This window comes from Vicugna pacos, chromosome 3, assembly GCF_048564905.1.
Source record: "Vicugna pacos chromosome 3, VicPac4, whole genome shotgun sequence".
Classification (NCBI taxonomy): domain Eukaryota; kingdom Metazoa; phylum Chordata; class Mammalia; order Artiodactyla; family Camelidae; genus Vicugna; species Vicugna pacos.
In genome coordinates this window covers 98,314,904-98,338,090 of record NC_132989.1, presented here as the reverse complement: position 1 = coordinate 98,338,090, position 23,187 = coordinate 98,314,904, and the positions used below count along the sequence as shown (strand labels likewise).

Below are 23,187 nucleotides of genomic sequence, written 5' to 3'. Positions count from 1 at the left end.
AAACTGAAGGAGAATAATGAAATGGGATACCATTCTCTCTGAATGAGAGAAAGCAAAGAAGGTATGAAATCAGAGTTCTGAAGAATGCCACCAAAAAAACTTCACTTGAAGAAAGGGAATTACAGGAGAAGTTGGGCCTCAGAAAAAGCAGGAAGCACCCAAAATTAGAGCCATTTCCACTCCTTGGAATGGGAGGGAAGGTGAGGTGGCGGAGGGGGCACCTGGTCAGCCTCGGCAGGTCAGAGGAGTCATAGGCAAGGAATGGTCTGATCTGAGGGGAGCCCCTGCTACACAGGTTCCTGCAACAAAGGGGCTCAACTGATCCACTCAGAGATTAGCAGCCGCCGCTCACCCATAAAGGTCACACCAGGCACCAATCTATACCCCTCCTCTCAATCCCCCCAAAGCAGCTAGATCTGAAAAAAGGTTAAAATCAGCTCTTCTCTCTCATCCTAAGGGATGAACTGAACAGCGCTTAAACAGAGTTCTGAAGTACCCACTAGTGACCAAATGACAGGCTTACATAGAACCCCACCTCCCCTATTCAACAGTCAGGCCCAGCTAGTGTCCTATTCATGAATACAGAACTGGGAAAGGGGGAGGGAGGGTGCTGAAACGTAGTACGCAAAAGGCAGATAAAAAATATAACTTGGAGGACCAGCTTGAGAATCAAAAGAAAATTAGAAACACAAACTGTTTAATATTTTCAATGCACTTAAAGAGAATGTGGCTTCTAAGAAGCACAAGATCAAAGAAGAGATAAAATCAAATGAGATTAATACGGATCTGGTAGAACAAAGAACAGAAACTGAAGAGACCACCTTACTGAACCAAAGCCATGTAAGTATCAAGTCAAATCAGACTGCAAAAACCCAGGTCAGTGACATTGCAGATGAACTTGATGAACTTGAAAAATGTTTAGAATACAATGAAAATGGACAAAGCAAATGTATAAATAAAATAAATCCCAAGTAAATGTTAGCCAATAGAATCCAGTAGTGCATTAAAGAAAGCACCAAGTCTAACTGATATTAATTCCAGGAATGCAGGAATGATATGAAATTAAGAAATCTTAATCCTGTGAAAGGACATATCTTCAAAAAATCCACTTCAAACTCTAATGGAAAAACTCCAGAATCATTCCCATTAAAGTCAGGTATACACAAAAAAAAAGGATGTCCACTGTTGTTATTGCTGAATAACAATACTCTAGAGGTACAAGCCAATACAATTAGACAAAAATTTTTAACAGAGGTATAAATAGTGGGAAGAATCAAAGGCATCATAATTTGCACATGATATAGCTGCATACATGTAAGCACAAACACATCAATTTAAAAACTATTAAAATATTAGAATTCAGTAAGGTGGCTATCAAAAGTTATTCATCAAAACAAGCTTTCCTACATGTAAATAATAACCAATTAAAACATATTACAAGAGGAAACACCCATTCACAATAGTACCTGAAAATATATTTAACTCTGGCAAGGACTGGTAAGACCTACAAAATTCTATTAAGGGACATCAAACCAGTAACTTGAAAAATGGAGAGATATAGCTTATCCTTGGATAGAATGACTCAATACTACAAAGATTTCAATTCTCCTCCAACAGGTTTATAATTATAATATAAATCCAACAATGACCTCAAAAGAATCTTTTTAACCTGAAAAACATTATTCTAAAGTCCATTTGGTAGGATAAACATGTACAAATAACCAGAATTATCTTGAAAAAGCCTAAGTAGGGGACTAGCCCTATTACAACATTATCAGAAAACCAGTATAATTAAATCTGAATCGAAGAATCTGAATTTGAAGAAATTCAAAGGGGCATTCTAAATCAGTTACAGAAAATGGACTGTTAAATAATTGGCAAGGTATTTGGGGCAGGGCGGGGGGTGGGGGGAAGCTGGATCCCTTGCATCAAATTCCTTGACAACAAAATTCCCGAGTGATCATACATACATTTAAAAGCAAGAAAGGAAAAAACATCTAAAAAGCTAAATATGTTGTTTTAATCATAAAGTGAATATGAGACTAAATTCAGAAGCTATAAAGCAGAAGCGAGACCACATGCCAACTAAAAACTACTGGGGGCTGTCCCAGCAGATTCAGGGAAAATAGAACAGTGACAGTTTTTTATTCTCTTCATATCCCACCCATTTCCCATTCCCCACCACTAACACCACACACATACACCCAGAGCTACTAGCATAGAAAAACCCTGGTCAACATCTACAACAAAACTAGGTGTGAAAGTACCCCCCCAAACTCCAAAGTGTACAAATGAGCAGAGGCAAACTACAAACAGCAACAAGCCCAATGTGGTGTGAGAATCCGCACAAGGGAAGAAGGAAGAACAGGGCATCGGACAGCCCTGACACACCCCAGCCCACAGCCCCAGAGTCAACAGAGCAGCTCAGAGGACCGTTAGGTAACAGCAGCTGACACGGGAATAGTTTCTTCCCTCTCAAACATGACCAGCCAATGCCCCATACTGAGGAGACACTACTGGGAACAGAACCAAACTGAGCTGGATAAGAATAGAGATGGGAGAAAAAAAAAAAAAAAAGGAGGTCCAGATAAAGGCAAGTGAGAGCAGCAGAACCAGATCCTAGAAAGCAAGTTGCTGTATTTCTTTACACGTAGAGTGTACAGTCAGAAAAGCTACCCTGACTCACATCTCCCTTCTCAAATAGGAAAAGTAATTTCATGTGAAAATGGGCAACAGAAGATAATCAAGGTCAAATCCCATACAAAGTAATCAAAACAAAACAGAGCATAAGGAGCAAGTACAATCCCACAGACGACAAAGGCACACCAGAAAGACGTACCCAGGAAACCTATAAAAGCTCTAATACCTCAAAATCAATTAAAATACATCAAGAAAATGACACAAAATAAGAATGAATGATATCAACGGAAATCAGAAAAATTCAGAAATTGGTTATTGAAACTCAGGAAAAAAGTAATTTCAGAAAAGACTAAACTAGAAAGATCATTCACAGTGAATAAACAGGATAATGTTTAAGATAATGAGAAAGAGAAGATAAAAAAAGTGAAACATTTAAAGATCAAAAATAAAGAAAAGAACCCCAGCAAAACTGGAAAAAAAAAAAAAAGATACATAATAGCAATCCCCAAAGAAGGAAGCCTAAACAAGGGAACAGAACAAACACTAAAACTTTAAATTTTCCTTAAATTAAGAATAAAAAAAGATCTGACGCTATGCAATGAAAGAACACATCATGTACTTGGGAAAACTGAACCAGAACCACCAACACCAAAACGTACTGTAGTGACATTACTGGCAAAAAATTGGAGAAAAAAATCCCACAGGCTCCAGGCAAAAAAAAAAATAAGGCATTCGTGAGGGAAAGAAAACTATGTTACAATCAGACTTCAACAGTACTGCTGTATGCCAAAAAGAACATACTTAAAAAAAAAAAAAGTGACCCAACCATTTTACACAAACTGACTTTCAAATAAAAGGCTGCAGAGAAACTGTCATCAGCATATAAAAACACAGGAAATACTATTCTCACAAGCCCGTTCTGAAAAATCTACTAACAAACAGACAACCAGATTCACTGGACAGTGACATAAGGAATGGTGGTGAGAACCAAGTATATATTTACCTGAGAGTTAAGACTGAAGTAAGAGTAAGATTGAAGTGGAGAGATTATAGTATCTGACAACGATCTTCCTTGCACAGCAGAGACAGCGCAACTACCAAAAGTCGGGGGGACTGAACTGTATACTTCAAATGGTTAAAATGGTAAAGTTTTTAAACTATTTTTAAAATTGAAGTATAGTTAATTTACAATGTTGTTACTTTCAGTTGTACAGCAAAGTGATTCTCAGTTATACATACATATTCTTTTTCATTCTTTTCCACTATAGGTTATTATAAGTTATTGAATATAGTTTCCTGTGCTATACAGTAGGTCCTTAAAATGGTAAATTTTATGTTATATATACTTTAACATAATAAAAAAAATAAAGGATCCCATAAACCTGTTTTTTTTCTGTTTTTTTTTTTTTGGAGGGGGGAGGTAATTAGCTTTATTTATTTATTTATTTTCAAAGGAGGGACTGGGGATTGAACCCAAGACCTTGTGCATGCTAAGCATGTGCTCTAGCACTTGAGCTATACCCTCCCCCTCATAAGACTATGCTGATACTCATGATTCGAATTTAGAACAAGGGTTTTCTATCTCTGTCTTAAAGCCACATCTCCACTTTTCCACGTCCAGAATCCTATTTCTCACCAAGGAAATTTATGATTATAAAAGAATGTTTATTTACAAAACGAATCAGTCACCTTTGGAAAATGCTGTGAAACCAATTGTATTTTGAAAACTGATAAATAGAATGTAGATTATCCTACCTTTCCTCTATGAACTGTACTAAAAGATAATGTAGGTAAAGTGAAATTTCTCTTTATAGAAATACTCTAATAAACAAAGAAGAAATGATAACAATTAAAAATCACCAGATACAACCCCAACCATCCACAGGATCTAAGAACTGAACAGGAAGATTCCTAACATCACAAGAGAGACATCATGTGCTTCCTGATGGGAGAACACACCACCACCTATGAACAGCTGCCTACACAAACCAACCGGAATCTGACAGAGGCTCAGATCCAATGCCCAGTTCTCAAGAAGTAGAGAAGTCAGAAAAACACATTAAACCACACTTTGTGGATACAATCAGCAAAGTCCGAACTTGGGAAAACTCTACAGGACAAGGGATCCAACTTCATCGACAAATATTATGCAAGGAAAAAAAAAAGATATAGGGAAGAACCTATAGATTGAGAGAAACTAAAAAAGGCCCATCATATGAAAAATGAAACAGAATAAAATTATTAGAGATGCATACTGGGTTGGGATAGTGGCTACTCTTGAGTTAGGAAGGTTGTAATTGGGAGGCAGCCTTGAACAGTCTCTGGATAGTTGGCAAGGTTTTCTCTCCTGGCCTGAGTGATGGGTGCAAGCATATTCGCCTTAAAATAATCCATTAGTCTATGCATTTGTTTATGTAATTGTCCATTTGTATTTTAACCATAAAAATTAAATGAAATGTTTGCATACATATGCATATATTACATATTTGTGATTTTTATATTGTTATATTTAACCACACCTCCCCATATTTTTATGAAATATATGTATCTCCCAACACCTGAATACCATGCTGATCTCTTTAGTAGGACAATCAAGGTCTCCACAGATTTCATGCTTGAGCACTGCACCTTACACCTTCTTGAATGTGAAAAAAGAAAAAAGAAAAAAAACTTATGGGAAAAACAATTACATCACAGATACAAGGCTAATACCCGTAATTTATGAAAAGCTCTGGTAAATCAACACATAAAAAAGATCAATGACCTCAACTAGAAAAATGGATAAAGAACATGAACAGGTAATTCACAGAAAAAAATGCAAATTACCAATAAAGATAAATGATAATCGATCCTTCAATAATTAAAATAATTTCATCATTCTCCCCTGTTACTGCCTTGGCAAAGACCAGGACTGACGACCCCCCCTGTGGCATTAGCTAACGTGTAGGGAAAGCAGCACTTCCATTTTTGGAAGAACAAGCTAACATGAATCTTAGAAACCAACTTGGCTTTTATCTTTAACATTTTTCATGGCACACTCTTCGAGCAAATTCACTTCTATTAATTCCTCCTATAGAAATCAAACAAATATAAATATATGTACAAAATTAGACAATACTGTTTACAATAATGAAAAACATGAGAATAATCCAAATGTCCATAAATGGGAAAAGTTACACAATGAAGCCAAAAATGATTAAAAAGAATGATGTGTGCTTATTCTGACAGTTCTCCACAATGTAAGCACAAAAAGTAAACTGCACATTAGTATATAACAATGCTAGTGAGAATCACAATACACCACTGGTCTACCAGGAGTAAATGCCTACGCAGTTCTAACACTGGGCTGAGGAGGCATGGGTATCACTTACCTTTACCATCCATGGCTCTCTGAAGAGGAGCCTGCAAGGCTGTAAACATTAACACCACGACCTTACCGACGCTATTAAAGAATCTATGACGTTCATGCAGAACTTACCACAGCCAGGGATATCATTCTGGTATCCAGTGGGCTTCAATGAATTGGAAATTACCTCAGGTTGTTGGTTGTCTTCATCTGCATGTAAAGTGAAATGGAATATTATCTACAATACACATCTTAATGTAAGATGGAGAAGCCACAGAGTTAGAATTAACCTTCATAAAGTAAATACCTGAGAGACTTGTGACTCGTGGTTTCCACGTTCCTGGGGCAAGAGGAACCGTGTGTGGCAGTCATGGGCTCTTGTCATCATCAGGCTGATGTCATTACTGGGTGGTCCTATGTTGCCACTGAACCAGTCACACAGCAGCCCCCTCTCACTTTCCTTCAGAAGATGATCAAACTCAAATGCTTGTCTTACTTAAGGAAAGCACTGTACCCACCTGTTCACAGACAGTGGGAAGAACTGACGAAATGCAACAGAGACCACAGAGCAGTCCTGCTGCAGCAGCCAGGGGCTTTCTTGGCCACTTGACATCTGACAATGCTTCTTTCTTTTCAGAACATAAAGAATTAGTCAACTTTGTCATCCCTGAAAGATAATTTATGTAAGTTATACCAAGATATCAGAATAAGGCAGGAAAACCCTCTTATGACTGTATCTCGCACCACCATGAGAATTTTTTACGTGCCCACGGGTCTGTTTTTGCCTCTGTTAGAGAAGGAGCCCCCTCCTAGTGCCCGAAGACGAGAGGGAACCGTGCAGCTGCATGCCGCTACTGTTACTCATTCGCTTCAGGATGAGACGCTCAGACACTTACCAGGTAACGTGAGACTCGGCATATCCTCCTCTCCAAGCCTGTTCTTCAGAAAGAAGACAGTAATTGGGGTTTTGGGAGGTCAAAACAATATATAAAATACATACATTCAGTAAGTTTCCTTTCTCCCTTCTGTTAGAGCACTGTTCTAAACCAGGATATTCTAAGGAACACACAGCAATCAAACGACATATGAAGAAAGTCAGAAAGCATCAGAGCCGTCACACGAGAGATCTTTATGTAAGTTTTATTATATTAAAACTCACTGCCTGATTCTTGGATCTGAAGGCTTTTTAGCAAAAGCCTGTGGACATGGTGCTCCTATCACACAGAACAATTTCCATGGAGTCATACCATTCCTCTTTACAGATGACCGTAAGCAGCAGCATTCTATAGGAAGAACAAGTTCTAGACAACACCCTCCCCTCCAGATTGCACGGCTTTTCCCCTCCTCTGGAGATAGAAACAGGAACTGAAGCCAGGGTCACACACAGGCACAGCGGACCGGGCACTCGGCTGCTGCTGAAGTCAAGAACACCTCAGAGACATCCATTACCTCACTCCTAAAATCTGTTCAGGAGAAAAACAGAAAATCTTCACCTAAAAAGAAATTCCAGGATACTGGTATCAGTTTCAAGTATCCATTTTATGGGAAGAAACTATAAATTAATACTTCCTATACTTAATTACCACCATAGTAGTATCCTTTTTAGAGGTAAAGGAGGTTATCTTAATGGACAGAAAATCTGCCTTTTCACATGTGTTAAAATGGGGACTGGCAAACTATTGCCCAAGGCCAGCTGCCTTTTTTGTAAATAAGTTTTACTGGATTACAGCCTCTCCCATTTCTTTGAGGATCTAAAGCGACTTTCGTTCAGCAGGGCTTTCATTCACATACGGCTCACAAATATTTAATAAAATATTTATTGTCTAAAATTCTAAAACATTTACTCTCTGACCAGGTAAGAAAAAGTCTGCCAACCCCTGCACTGATGTACTGCCACTCTATACTAAGGCTAAGTGAAACTTCATTAGGAAGAAAACCAAGAACATGAAAATTAGAACACAAAAATACAAATGACATGCTTGCTCTGATTCAGGCACTTTCAAGATCATAGTTTATTTATTACTTCAGATAAAAAGATAGTATACATATTAGGGAATTTCTTAAAATTCAACTGTAGAGTTATACACCATCTAGTACTTTTGCATTGAATGTTAACCAAAACAATCTCTAAACACCTGAAAGCCCCACTAGTAACATGAACTATGGTAATAAAAATCTGACATTTAATTTGTTCAATATATAGTATTTACATTATGAAACCAATGGTGATGCAATAAACAGTGATAAAGAAACAGTAAAAAATAAATTTTAAAAAGCAAAGGTTTATATTCTTACAATGTGCTAATTATCATAATTGTATATAAAAATTAAAACATAGCAGAGCTTTCTGTTACAAAATTCTTATCATCTGAGTTGTAGTCATTACTTGCTAACGATTTACATGCAACATCTGCTAGGACTGACATTTGATTTTTTTCCTCAAGAAAATGTGAGTAGATAAATGACATTTAAGAGCAGACATTAATTTACTTGTGGACAGAAAAAGATAAACTGTACTCAAGATTAGTACTGGTCACAAGCCTCTTTCCTACAGAAATGATAAAAATAGTAAGACCAAAAAAAAAAAAAATCCAAAAAGGAGATGCATAAGCAAAGAGTACCGTGAATGGCACAGCTCAAAAAATCTTGGGACCAATTAGACACACATCTTCTCTGTCTCCTGCAATGATGAGAGGTCTATTTTGCCATCAAACAATAATGACTGTAGCAAGTAAGGGGCACCAGGTGTACAACTAATTAAATCTTGCAAAATACTAAGATGGGTGGGGGTGGCCAGAAGGAGCAATTTATATATAATTCAAACTATATACAGCATAACTGGAATGCAGCCCATCCCAAACCGGCTTTGTGAAACAATTGGACCTTTATGATTCAATAGTTAAAATTATAACAAGTGTAGTAATACAATAGATTTACATGGGAAGCAAAATCCAATGGGTACTTTATATTATTTACTGTGCTGTTTCAATTTAAAAATAATTTTGCTAAGTATATATCTCAACTGAGGTCTATGTATAAAATGTCCTAATAGATACAGATATTTACCTTTGGTGAGTTAAAGGCCTTTTTGTGACTTCTGTCTGAATTGTAGGCAGAATGCTAGATGTACACGCACATGTGGGGAAAACTCAACCTGAGGTAATCCAAAAGATGTGCATGGGAGGAGACTGGAGGTACCTTGAAAGTCAAAGCATACCAGAAATCCAGAACAGGTAACAGGGAGGATGGCAACAAGGAATGGAATGCCAATGTGGCAGTAAAACTTTTTTTTAAAACAGAAAGAGGAAGGCCTCTCGTACCAGCAGAATCCTGCATACATACAGAAAAGAAAAAGCCACCCACCAGTTCATAAAACAAAAGCCAATTAGTGTGGGAAAGTACAAACTGCAGAAACCAGCAGTCAACAGAAGAGAAACCACTGGCTCACAAGAGAGGAGGGAGCGGTCACTTGGTAAAGGCCGCCACCACCGCCCAAAGCACCTCGTTGGTGCTGCCCTTTAGACACTCCACTTCGGGATCCAAGTCCAGCAGCTGCCGCACCCTCTTGGTGGCCAGCTCATACTGCTCGTCCAGAAGGGGAGCGAAGGCGTTCTCCAGGACGTCCGAGGCGTGCGCCAGGTAAATGAGGGCCAGCAAGCGCTTGTCCATGCGGTGAGGGTCGTTCACCCACTTGTCAAGAACAGCTTCCTGGACCTTCTTGATGAGGCGCTGTTTAATGTTGTTGTTGGTGAGGGGATGTGTCGTCATGTCAAAAAGTAGGAAGTTCTGTTTCTCGGTTGTCAATACGCCCTTTTCCACCAGGTTCTTAGCTAATCGTTCCCGCACGTTTCTTAACTGATAATGCAATTTTAAGGGATTCCACGTCTCACCTGAACAAAAGATTTCAGAAATTAGAAATGATGGGTATACTCTGCTAATTTTATTAAATTTTGTGCTATTAAAATCAACAGTAACATTTGACTTTTTTTCCTCCAGAAAAACAGAAGAAAATCCAACTATGTTTTCTTGCCAGCTAAACCAGGAACCACTTAAGGGCCAGGCCTTTGGATCTGAAGCACCTGGCACATGATTTTTCAGGCGCAACAGTGACTCAAAGGAACAAACTGAAAATAGTCTTCAAACCAATTCCCCCAGTGTGGAAATAAGCCAAATATTAAATTATGTTTGGCCTCTCTCTAGCTATTGTCAAAAAGCAGCCAAGAGGAAAATAAGATGTTTCTTTTCTGTTAAACACCAATCTGCAACAAAGAGAGAAAAGAATAAAATAAAGTTTCCTGATTAACGTGCTATTCCTGAAACTTCTACACATACCCAGTCTATAAAGCCAGGAAAGCCTGTTTAGGAGATGCTATTCTTTGATGACAAATAATATAAAGCTAATTATAAAAGGACAAAACATTTTCACCGTTTTAATCTTGTCATCTATGCACATTTCCTTTTGAGGCAGGAACATTTAAATATTTAAAATAAAATGATTTTTCACTAAAACAGTTTTTTTTCTTTATAGAAGACTAGAAGGAAATACATCAAAATATTAATCTTGGTTATCTCTGGTCATCTTTGTGTGACAAATTTTCTTTTTTGTACTTTCTGCATTTTCCAAATGGTCACCAATGAACATGTAAATATTTTTATAATTTAAAAAAATACATTAGTAATATTCTAAACTGGGACATGTTAAAGATCAACCACAGGCACTTTTATTATATGCAAAAGCTGTAAGACTGAAATTGTATAATACTGAGAGAAAAGAAACTATACTGTCTACTAGAGTGGCCATTAACTATATAGGGCTATTAGTTCAAATTAGCAAAAAACTCAGTTCCTCAGTTACCCTAGCCATGTTTCAAGTGCTCAATAGCCAAGTGGGTCTAGAGGCTACTGACTGGACAGCACAGAAACAGAACATTTTCAATGTCACAGAAAGCTCTAGTGGACAGTGCTGCCTTAAAATCTGTTAGTACTCATTTGGCCATAGACAAAATTATTCTGCCATATGACTTAACACTAAAGAAGATGGGGGCTATGATCAAGTCATCAGTCTTGGACTTGGTCTCTGACCTTAAACAATTAGAAATCTAGATAAAATACATGAAACAACTGTTTTCAGATGCTTATCAAAAGGCAGCCCAGGGCTGTGACCTTTGAGAGCAATCTAAGTGAGCCCTACTGCTGCCCAAGCTTACCCAAGAAGGCACATCCCCAGCAGCAGAGCAGGACGGAAGCCCACAAGCAGAGCACGGACTCACACTGTGTCACAAAGGCAGGGATCAGAACTGGGGAGGCTAAGGCGGCTGGAATATGCAGGGCAGAGTACTGGAGAAGAGGAGCTATGCAGAGTAAGAGCGCTAGCCATATCTGTGTGGTGTTCACTTGAATCTAGCTAAAAACAAAGTCACACGTGCTAAGGTGAGAAACTCTACAAAGCAAAGCAAAGAAAAACTACAAAAACTACCAGAAAGTTGTAACCTGAACAAATCCCAAGAGTTCACAGAGGGCCAGGCAAAATATGAGTGCCAATCAGCCTGAGTGGAAAGGTCTCAATGAATACCCAGGACATTCAGAAAGGACTCCAGAAGGTCACACCTTAGCGGCAGGGCGAAACTAGTCCTTGAGTAAAGGCTTCTCTAGACTTGGTCTAACAAAGCTTACATACAAACTGATCCACAAGTAACTTAAGTGCTGAGCAAAACAAATTTCAACAGCCTTTGAAGACAAACTTCAACACACAACAACATAGCATTCACCAAGTCTAGCATCCAATAAAAATTACTAGACTTGTGAAGCAGCAGGAGAATGTGACCTAAAACTAAGAGGGAAAAAAAAAATCAATAGGAGTCAACCAAATCTGACATGACCCAGAAATGAGAGAGATGACAGAATTAGCAGGCAAGGACTTCAAAACAGCTATTCTAAATATTAAAATAATTTAAAGGAAAATACAATTTAACACCATGAAGAGAAAAACGAGCTATTTTTTAAAGAGAATAAATGACCTGGAACTGCAATTCTGCACTTTGTGATTCATTCCATAAAACTAGGGACTCGGAAAAAACTGTCAAATAATGAAGGACTGGTATGAATTATTATTATTAAAGTCATATTCTGCACTTGAAGAAAACATAACCTTTTCAAATTAAAAAAAACCCTGGCAAATCAGCTTCCATAAAAACAAAAACAATCACTGCATTCAATTTCCTTGGTAACTTCAAAAAGTAAGAGATGAAATATATTTGGGGCTCTATTAGATTTAAAAACTTAATAGTATAAAAGAAAAACAACTTCTGCTGTTAAATTAGCCCACACCTACATTTAATATTAAGAAATCTGTAACAGTTACTTGATGAAGCACTGTAACATAACAGGTTATAAGAGCAAGCTCTGGAGCCAGACTGACTGGATATGAATTCCAATTTGGTCATTTCCTAGCTGTGCAACCCTGGGCGAGGCTTCTTAACCTCTCTGTTCCCTGTTTCTTCATCTGTAAAGTGACAATAACAACTGTAACCAGCTCAAAAGGGTTATTATGAGGATTAAGTAAACTAAAGACATGTCAAGTTCTTAGAACAGAGCCTTGTACATGGTAAGCTCTCAAAAAATGTTAGCTATTATTTATCCACGTGCAGAATCAGCACTCTGGCAGAAAGAGTTTATCCTATTTGTAATGTTCTAAAAATTATATTAAATACTGACAATGCAAACATTAGTAAGACCTATTTCTAACTCTAGAAATTTTAAATCAAGTGAAGGAAATACATTCATAACACAACTAACTTACTGGCTAGAATAAGATGTAAATAGGGCCATAAGAATAATATAAACAAAGAGCCCAGAGGAATAAGACATTACAGGGGTTTGATGTTAAGAGGTATTTCTAGGAAACTTACAGGGTGAAGAACTTTCAAACTAAATCTTGAAATGCAGCAGGATGTGACATCCTATGAAAGAAGAGGAAGGCTCAGGCAAAAGAAACAACAAAACAGATAGGCAGCAATTATATGCAGAATATGAGCCCGAGTGGAGGCAAACATCTTCCTCCTAAGGTTAGCTATGCAAACTGTGGTTATCAAAGGGGAAAGTAGGGTAAGGGATAAATGAGGAATTTGGGACTAATAGATACACACTAATATATATAAAATAAACAAGGATCTACTGTATAGCACAGGGGACTATATTCAATTTCTTGTAATAAGCTATAATGGAAAACAATCTGAAAAAATATATATATACACACACCCGTATGTACGTATATGTATAACTGAATGGCTTTGCTGTTTACCTGAAACTAACATCGTAAATCAACTGCACTTCTTTAAAAATTGAAATTAAGAAGTTTTGTGTTTTTTAATGTCATTGGCACATGGTAAGCAGCCTAAAGGCTAGGCTAGAATTCGCTAGGTTGTGTTTCCTGACATTCTTAATTGACACCTGGAAATTTAAACTAATAAACATAAGATAATCAATAGCCAAATTTATGTAAAAGCCCATAAAAAACTAACAGTTCAACTCCAAGGTTAATTAGTTAACTATGCTTATAATAATTTGTCAATTATCAAAGAAGTATTATTCCCTGGCAACTCACTCGTCAATTAGGAAGGTATTCTATGTCTCAGAAAACATCTGGGCCGTCTATTCCTAAACAATGGGGAAGAGGGATGGGAGTTGTGAAGATTATTCTGAGAAACCCATAGTTAAATTTCTCTTCAAAGACCTTAAAAAAAAAAAAAAACCAAATCCTTCTAATGCTACTATATAATGATTTTTCTTTCTCATTGGAAATAAATGAGGTTAACAGTTTATAACTTACTATCTCCTATACCGAAGGCATGCTAAGGTTTATTCACACCTTACCCACAATTAAATCTTGTATATTGCAACCAACGGAACAATACTTACAAAGTTCCTGTGAGAAATTTCTCAAATCCAAAATATACTCTTAGTTTAATGTTGCTACTAAAAATGAGAAGAGCCTGAACACAGAGCCACCTTCAAATAAGGAGTTCCATTATGACTGGACCTTCTTATGGGCAATCATTTCTGCCTCAGAGGAATTAATTAAAAAAAGAAAAAAAAAACTCAGACATTATCATCCTTTATAGCAAGTCCCTGGAAAGGGGAGAAAACGTGTGTGCTCACTCCAACAAAAATGTTATTCAGATCTCTTCAGATACTTGAAAAACATGAAGGGATCCCATAGGCAGAAGGCTGAAATAGTGTGGGTAATATTCAATACTATATTGGGCACCCCAAAAAGGCACAATGAAATAACTGAGTGGTCAAAGTGTCTTCGCATCCTGACATTTTAAAAGAACCAAATTAAGCTAAATCCAAAGAATAAAGTCACCCCTGAGATTAGCATACTCAAGACACCAGTATAAATTGGAATGGGAGGAGAGGAGTTGGATGAGTGAAGACACAATAAAGGGTTAACCTATACTGTCTACTAAAGATTTAGCTGCTTTGATTTAAGCATAATGTTGAATATCTTTTAAACACACTGTAACAAACACTTAATGAATGATGCTCAGAATTCTAGATTAGAAGATGTTAATGTGATCCATACTGTTATCAGTTCCCAAATTATTCACTACTTGAAAAGACGTTACAAGTTATACAAGCAAATTTAAAATGGAATTTATTTACAGTTCACTTTTTTATTAAGGAAACTGTGAGAAGTACATAAAGAGAGGAAGTTCTTCAAAGATTATTTATGTCCATTGCTCAACAAATAATTCAGTGAAAGTGACATACAGACAAGCACCAAAAAAATTTCACTACGAAAAACTTCCATCCTCCTTGACATGTTACAAAAAAAGCTTTGTTTGTAAATTTGGCAGTCTGCTGACATCTTGTGACCAAATTTATCAATTACACCTCTTAAGATTTCAGAAAGCAAAAAAAAACTCTGCTCTTAAAAACCATAAACTTTAGGTCTTTGCCTCAGATATATATATTTATTAATTTTTAAATTAACAAGATACACAGATAATGTTTAAAACATATGGCATGTGTACATGTACACTGTAAATAATAATAAAATGAATGGCTGAGTATCTCACCCTCCCACGCCAGGTAAAGAAGAAATCTTTGCCAGGACCTTAGATACCTCCACAATTGTGCTTTCTCTGCCTCAGATGTAACCACCCGACCAACGTACTACATTAATCACTCTTTTTTCTTTACCCAGTCTTACCACCTATGCACGTAACGTTACCCTCAACATTACAGTATACAGTTTTGAAAACCAAGGAACAAGTACAGACTCAGCAGTGTAAGGACAGGTCCACCAATGTTACCACTCCCTCCAATTGCTCTGAACAGAACACCTCCTTCCGTCTCATTTTTACCCTTCAAAGGCCTGATCCAAGTTCCACTTCCTCCTCCAACTACTAAAACTCCCAGGGATTTCTCTTCTCTAAAATATTGCACTTTTGGAGAACTATATTGTTAAACTCTAATCTGTTACTGATCTATTATTAAAAATACACAACTGTTCCCCAAATGGATCTGAAAATTCTTTCAGCACGGAAGCACTTCTTTAAGTTTCATAGCACCTACATCAGTACTGTTGCAGTAACTGATATTTGATACCACTCATTATCTTGAAGCAACTAAAAAATATTAAATCAACAAGCTGGCCAAAGACTGAACACTTAAAAAATAGTTAAAAAGGTGGGGAGTGGTTACAGCTCAGTGGTAGAGCGCATGCTTAGCATGCATGAGGTTCTGGGTTCAATTCCTAGTACCTCCATTAAGAATAAAAATAATAATAAAATGAGTTTTAAAAAATAGTGAAAATGGTGTTAGGTTGGGTACATTTCACTACAATAAAAAATCAGCAAGCTGCTATCAGTACTTTAACTAGATATGAAGTAGATGTTTTCTTAATTTTAAAAAAATGTGCTTTTTTTCTTCTTCTGCCTCTCTAGATTCCCTTCTTGTATGCGGAAATTACAGGTCATTCCTATTACACATCAGGATCATGCAACTAAAGTGCTACAGGCAATATTCTGGCATCTGTGGCCATCCTAAACTTCACAGGACATTGTTTAAAAAAAAACCCACACACTTGCTAAGTATTAGCTTCTTGGTTTACACAAATTCCTAACTCAAATGGATACTGTCTTAAAATATTAACTGTATGTAAATACTTCTGAGAAAAGCTTACAGACATCTGTCCTTTCACTCCTCAATCAAGTGAGAAGGGTACACAGAAGCTCAAATTGAAAATCAAATTCAGTTATCGTTTATACTGAGTACTGGATAAGCTACATGCATAAAATAGTACATAACAGGCAAATTTAAGAAGAATACAGCCATCCTAAATATTGAGATTCAACTCCCTGCATGCCATACTTCCTGTATACCATACTTGAATGACAGGTACATTAACTGTCAAAGGAAATCCAGGGGTCTAGAATGTATTATCCCAATATGCCGTTAGCCCATATGATGCAGGATAAATAGAACGTTAGCGGATACAGCATCTGAAAAACATCTCCACAGGACTAAGTGGCACCAAAGTGGATATCAATAACACTGATGTTAAGGTGAGACCCACTATATTCCACAGAAAGAACTCTTGCACTCTGATCTACCTGCCAAAAGTAACTAAAACTTTGATAAACCCTCCTCTTGGCCAGCTGAGCACCTAGTTAGCAATTCTAAATTGCACTACCAGAAGCAGGAATGGACCAACAATGGCAGCACAACGTGAGCATGGCACAAAAATTGCTTAAGCCAGTGATCCCCCCACAGGATGTAGAAATGATCTGTCAGGGTACAGTTAGAGGTAACTTGCACTTTTATTTTTATCTTAAAAAATTATATCTGCTAATATTTAACATATAGAGTTAACATTCATGCCCTCATTGAGTCTCTGTCGGAGGGCCACAGTTCACTGACAGGCACAAGGCTTACCCAGAGAGGGCTGACCACTGTCAACACAGGGCTGCGCGCTGTGACATACTGCCTTGGTATGTGCTGAGTAAGTATCTAGTTTTAACCAAACAAACCCTCAAAATATGGGTAAGGTAATTTTAAAAGACTTTCTATAAAAAAAGTATAATTATATTGGTGAAGACACCACCAATACCACAAGCACAAAGAAAGAAAAAAGATCACATTAGTCTCTCTTACTCAACAAGGTAGAGAAATTTATCAGACCTGTAGGAGGGTGGTCAAAAAAAACCCCTCAAAATTATCAACACAATTTTGTGAATAAGTTTATGTTCTCTACCAATAAGAAGTAAAAATGAATCCTGCCCCAAGTGTAAAAGGCCTATTTACTGTCCTATTAGCTAAGAATGGAATATGTGTATTCAAGTTTTAAATAAACATGCAAAACTCAGAATCTTTTACAGATAGAGGAACATCCTCTTAATATTATTATTTTAGAAACTCTGTTAAGTGAGAAAAATGGTATCATGTTAATTACCAATCTCTGAGAATCTCCAAATGTTTTAAAAAGTTACTCTAGAACTGATATAGATATAGCAATATATCTGAACATAAGTCAGCCAGAAAGAGAAAGAAAAATACCATGTGATATTACTTACGTGTGAAATCTTTAAAAAATGACACAAATGAATTTATTTACTAAACAGAAACAGTCTCACAGACATAGAAAACAAACTTGTGGTTACCAGGGGGGAAAGGAGTGACTGGAAGTATAAACTGGGAGTTCGGGATTTGCAGATACTACTATATAGAAAACAAAGAAACAATAATGTTCTACTGTATATGTATAGCACAGTGAACTATAGTCAGTATCTTGAAATAACCTATAATGAAAAAGAATATGGAAAGGAATATATATATATGTAACCGTAATGTTATGCTGTACACCAGAAATTAACAATGTTGTGAACTGACTATACCTCAATTTAAAAAAATTTTAAGTAAAAATTAAAATAAATAAACGTATGAGGAACCTATGTTTTATGTAACAGTAAAGAGGAAGAACAAGGTAACATGGGTCCTATACTCAAGGAGTTCACTTTCTAGAGGGTTAGACAAATACACAAATAAATTTAAAACAAATGTAGTCATTAATGCTGTTAACCAAGTAGGTTTTCCTTCCTAAGGCTGCACTTCCTATTTCCTAAAGTTAGGGAAAGCCAAGTGACTTGCTCTGACTAATGAAATCTGAACCACGTGTCATTCTAAGCAGAAATTTAAGAGCCTGGGCAATCTGCTTTTCTTTCCTTTACAATAGTGACTGACAAGGCTCCAGATGGTGGCAGTTCCATCTGTCCAGCTGGTAAAGTGAGAACCAAATGGCCTGTGATCGATCTATTTACAGCATGAGTGAGGAATAAACTATTGTTTTAAGCCACTGAGGTTTTGGGGTTGTTTGTCACCAGAGTGATCCAGAGTAAGGTAGCATGAAGTAATTTTTATAAAGAATGAAGGGAGCTCTAAGGAAGTATATTATATCTCATTCAACATCTGCTCAGTCTTGTTAGAGGTGACAAAAATTTTTAAAACCACTATTTTCTCCATGTAGTGACTGATTAACTTTCAGGAGTGTCTAAGTAACTAAACAAGCTTTTGGCTATTTTGTCCACATTCCTTTCAAAAGGATTTCAAACTTTAATAAAATTCTTTAAAAGAGGATTTGGTTTTTAGTTTACACACAGAAGCTTACCACTAAGTAATTCAATCCAGTTCTGGACCGTTTCTGGAGGCTGAGTCTCCTTAACATGCTTTAGAGCTTCATCAAGAAGAACATCCCCTGTTGGAGCATCTGACTTACAGATCACCTAAAACGTAAGCAACAATCACATGATCCACTTGATCTCTTCAAATAAAACACTTAAACAACTATGCAAACACTTCATCATGCTTAAAGCCAAGAGTTCATGCAGTATCAAAGTTCATATTTTAAATTAATTCTGTATTAAGGAAATCCAGTATTTCACCTAGCCAGATAAGCCACAATCATAAACAAAAATATAACCACTGTGCAATAATTAGTAAAGCAAAATGGTAGAACAGTTTATACTCATTGTAATTTCTTTCACTGCTAAATCTTGGCCTATTCGATCCAGAAATTCATTTTTTAAACATTTATTAGTTCCAGAAACAGACTCAATTTTATACAAGAATACAGTATACAATAAAAGGTGGCACTTCACATTAGTGGAGAAATGAATCTTTCAGTAGACGTTACTGAAACAACTGGCTAGCAAATCAGAAGCAAAGAGTTAAGACTTGGCTCCTCAGAGCTTATACCACAATACAAGGTAAAGATTTAAGTATGAAATATAACAGATGAGTGAGAAAGTTTTCTCAAAATTGTGACAACCAGCAAAAAACTTGAAAATACCAACAGGTTTGATTACATACAACTCTTAAATACTACAAAACTGTAAGTTAAGATGGATATAGAAACCACCTTGGGAGTGGAAAAATCCAGAGGTGAGGGATCAGAGAAGAAAATGCTACAATGCTTTAGTCAAGTACTAGATCTCTATGGCCTTCATTAATGATTCTGGCTAAACAAGTTTCCAGTTGAAACTCTTTAATATGAAAGCTTAATCTGTTACGTTACTTTATGTTAGCTATTAAAATATTATGAAATTTAACAGCATTATTTTTAAAATGGGACAGTGCTCTCCAAACTTGTCCTCAACAATAATACATCCTTTCCTTTTTGTTCAATATTACAAAAGGTAAAAAAAAAAAAAAAAAAAAAAAACCCACAGTATCTATTTGAGACAGCAAGACCCAATGGAAATATAATCAGAACCAGAAATACAAGCCACAAATCTATTTTTAAACTTTTAGTAGTTATTAAAAAGAAAATAGGAAAAACAGGTGAAATTAATTTTAATGTATTTGATTTAATCCACCCTAGCCAAAATACTGACATGTATTAAATATTTTTAAATTAAGATATTTTACATTCTTATTTTTCCATAGTAAGACTTTAAAAATCCAGTATGCTTTTATTGACAGCATGTCTCAATTTGCACTAGCCACACTTCAAGTGTCTGGCACACAGACACATGTGACTAGTAGCTACTATACTGGAGAGTGCAGCCGTAGAGCGTTCTCATCATTACAGAAAGTCTGACTGGAAGGTGCTATTCTAGACCATGCTTTTAGTAGCAGATCAGAGAGTATAAGAAAAAAGAAAGGAGAACATTGGGACAAAAAGTTGTATGTCTATGCTGTGGTCATGCCACCACTTCTTACTTCCCACTTAACTCCTTAAATTCACTGTAATCTGGCTTTAAAGCCCACTGCATACCCACCCCTTTGAGGAACAATACCTGGGTATATAGATGGATGTTTTTTCTCATGAAATTCTGCCCCCAAATCTCTCTCGGATAGACTATTATTCTCCTATTACTACAGATGGACTATTTTTCTCCATCACCTCTGCAATCATGCTAACCTACCTAATCTGGTTATCTTTCATCTGGATTAAATTTCCTAACTAGCTTCCCTCACCTAGTTTTAGTGCTTTCAATCCATTCTCCTCACTGATCTTTCTAAAGGCAAACCTTACCACATGACATTCCAGTTTCTGCTTAAAATTCTTCAGTGACAGAGCAAGTTCCAAGTCCTTACCAAAATTCAGTAATGCGTGGCCTATTAGTAAATATTCTCTGCCCATATATATAATTTCTACTTAGTTTATTTTCTTGGAGGATGAGCCTCATACTTAAATATAAATAGATAACCAATGGTAAGAAAACATATTCAAGGAAGTCTTCAACACAGAAAAGACGAAAAACAAAAATAAGAACTGAAGAAACAGGTAACAAAGTTAAGAAATTCTCAAAAGAGCTGTAACATCCTCAGAGATTTAAAAGATGATACAACATCCATAAAACAAGAGTAAGAAGCCACGATTAAAAAGAAAACAAAACAAGAAAGGGCCTCTGGAAATCAAAACCATGAAAGCCACAATAAAAAACTCAACAGAGGGTTAAAAGATAAGAGAGACCAAGAGAATGTCAATTGTATCTCAAGTTAGGAAACAAACCAGAAAGAAAAATATAAAAACCAGAAATTTAAAAAAGAATAGCCAAGAGGTCCATATTCAACTTACATAATTCTAGAAAAGAGTCTAGTAGATACAAGAAATATAAAAAAAATTTCCAAAATCCAAACTCATACATTTCTAGATTGAAAAAGCACAAGCATAATGAGTTTTAAAAGACCCACATCAAGGCATATTGTATCATTTCAGAACACTGGAGATAAACAGAAGATCTCAAATAAAACAAAGAAGAAAAAAAACAGGTATACAAAGAAGGAAAATCAGATGGCATCCAACTTTAACAGCGACTCTGTATTGTACACTAGAGGAAAATGGGGAAATGTCTTAAAAATTCTGTGGAAAAATAACTTAAATCTAACATTCTATTTCCAGCCAACTTGTCAAATAGAAGTGAAAAACAATGAAGGAATTTTCAGGCATCCAGAGCCGCAAAACATTTTCTTCCTACAAGGGTGGAAGGAAATATGAGATCCAGAAAACAGGGGACTGAGAGCAGTAAAAATATGACAGGAAATCCCAGTAGAACCAAAGCAAACCTGCCCAGACTGGACCACAGGCAAATTTTAATGGGTACCTGATGTATCTGAACATCTGAAAATTAATAATGCTAATTCTTCTCTGATGGAGCATATAAGAAAAAAGGACAGCTACATAGAAAAGTTTTAAAAAGAAAGATTAACTCAAACTTTAAAAAAAGAGATATTAACTCTAGGAAAAAAACAAAAAACTATATAAGAAAGGAAATCAGAAGATATAACTTAACTCTGCAGAAAACACTATTAACACAGTTGTAATAATATAAAACAATCATTACTGTTTTGCCAAAAATTATGACATAACTCTATTTCCTCCAAGAAAATAAACTAAATAGAAATTATATGTGTGGGCAGAGAATATTTACTAATAGGCCACAGGTCGAAAATTAGAGGTAAAAAGTGGTACGTAAGAAAGCCAAATATTCATCTATTTTAAGTAACAGATGTAAGTAAACAGTGTCTCAAACAGATTTATCAAGAGATGGCAGTATAACCTTATTTAGAAATATGGAGGTAAATGCCAAAATCAGTGAGAACTGTAGCAAGTTGAACGGTGGCCCCCAAAAGATGTTCATGTCCTGGCCCCCAGAATCTAATCCCCAGTAAATCTTTGTAGACAATATTAAGTTAAGTTAGGTCTGGATATGAGATTGTCCTGGATTATCCAGATGAGCCCTACATGCAATGGAAGTGTCCTTACAAGTGACATACAAAGGACACACACAGAGGAGAAGGGGATGTGAAAACAGAACAGAGACATGCAGCCAGAAGCCAAGGAGGCCTCAAGGCATCAGAAACTAGAAGAGACAAGGAACAGAATCTTCTTCAATGAGCTTTCAACAAGAGCACAGCACAGTTTGCCCTCCAGAACTGTAATAGAATAAACGTCTGTTGTTTCAAGCCACCAAGTCTGTGCGCATTTGTTAAAGCAACCTTAGAAAACGAATACAAAAACTAAGAATGGTTGCCTCCCAGGTGCAAGACTAACAAGTGAGGAAGGGTAGGTACAAGATTGCTATTTTTTGTTATAATAAGCCTTTCAGTACAATTTGATTTTATAACTATCATAATGTGTTATCTTAGTAAAATCAATAATATTTTTAAGTGAGTAAATTTAATCATATTGGAGTATTCTTTCAAAAGACACATCAACTACCTAGTTAAGATCATATAAACAAGTAGATTGAAATAAAAAGCTGGTAGGCAGGAAACACATGTCTCTTGGTCACTTATGTATCCCCAGGGTCAAGCACAAAGCATGGTAGACTTAAAGCACTAAATAAACATTTGATGACTAAATAAATGAAAGAGTAAATAATCTGTTGATTACCAACACAAAACTGGTTCTTGTTCCTACACACACACACACACACAAAACAATATCAAAATCTTTTCGCTTCAGGTCAGGGCTCCATAACACTAATGCAAAACTACTTATAATTTCTATTATTAGCAGTAACCAATGTGTATATTTCATTGAAAATTATAATGGCAGATTCTTAGGGTTTTTGTCCTCCATAAATCTATGGCTACACAGTAAAATGGAAATAAAGATTACATTCTGCTTTATGACATAGTTATCTAAAACAGTCATTTTAAAACTAATCTCGTGTCAGCTCATTTGACTC

At 36.3% G+C, this 23,187-nt stretch overlaps 1 protein-coding gene across 4 annotated transcripts in view; it reads right to left on the bottom strand.

Moving 5' to 3' along the window:
* Positions 1-7,111: 7,111 nt before the first annotated feature.
* The window catches only part of GOLPH3 (golgi phosphoprotein 3), a 44,203-nt gene continuing 28,127 nt past the window's right edge, over positions 7,112-23,187 (bottom strand). For 2 of the 4 annotated variants that reach the window (XM_072958812.1, XM_072958813.1), the window contains 2 exons: positions 18,657-18,771; positions 7,975-9,876 (listed from right to left, as the gene is read on the bottom strand). In XM_072958812.1, the coding sequence (XP_072814913.1) occupies positions 9,452-9,876; positions 18,657-18,771 (540 nt within the window). In that variant the 3' untranslated portion in view covers positions 7,975-9,451. Of the gene's footprint in view, positions 7,480-7,974; positions 9,877-18,656; positions 18,772-23,187 lie in introns of those variants that run through there. The other 2 variants (XR_012071548.1, XR_012071549.1) reach the window with 2 other exon arrangements.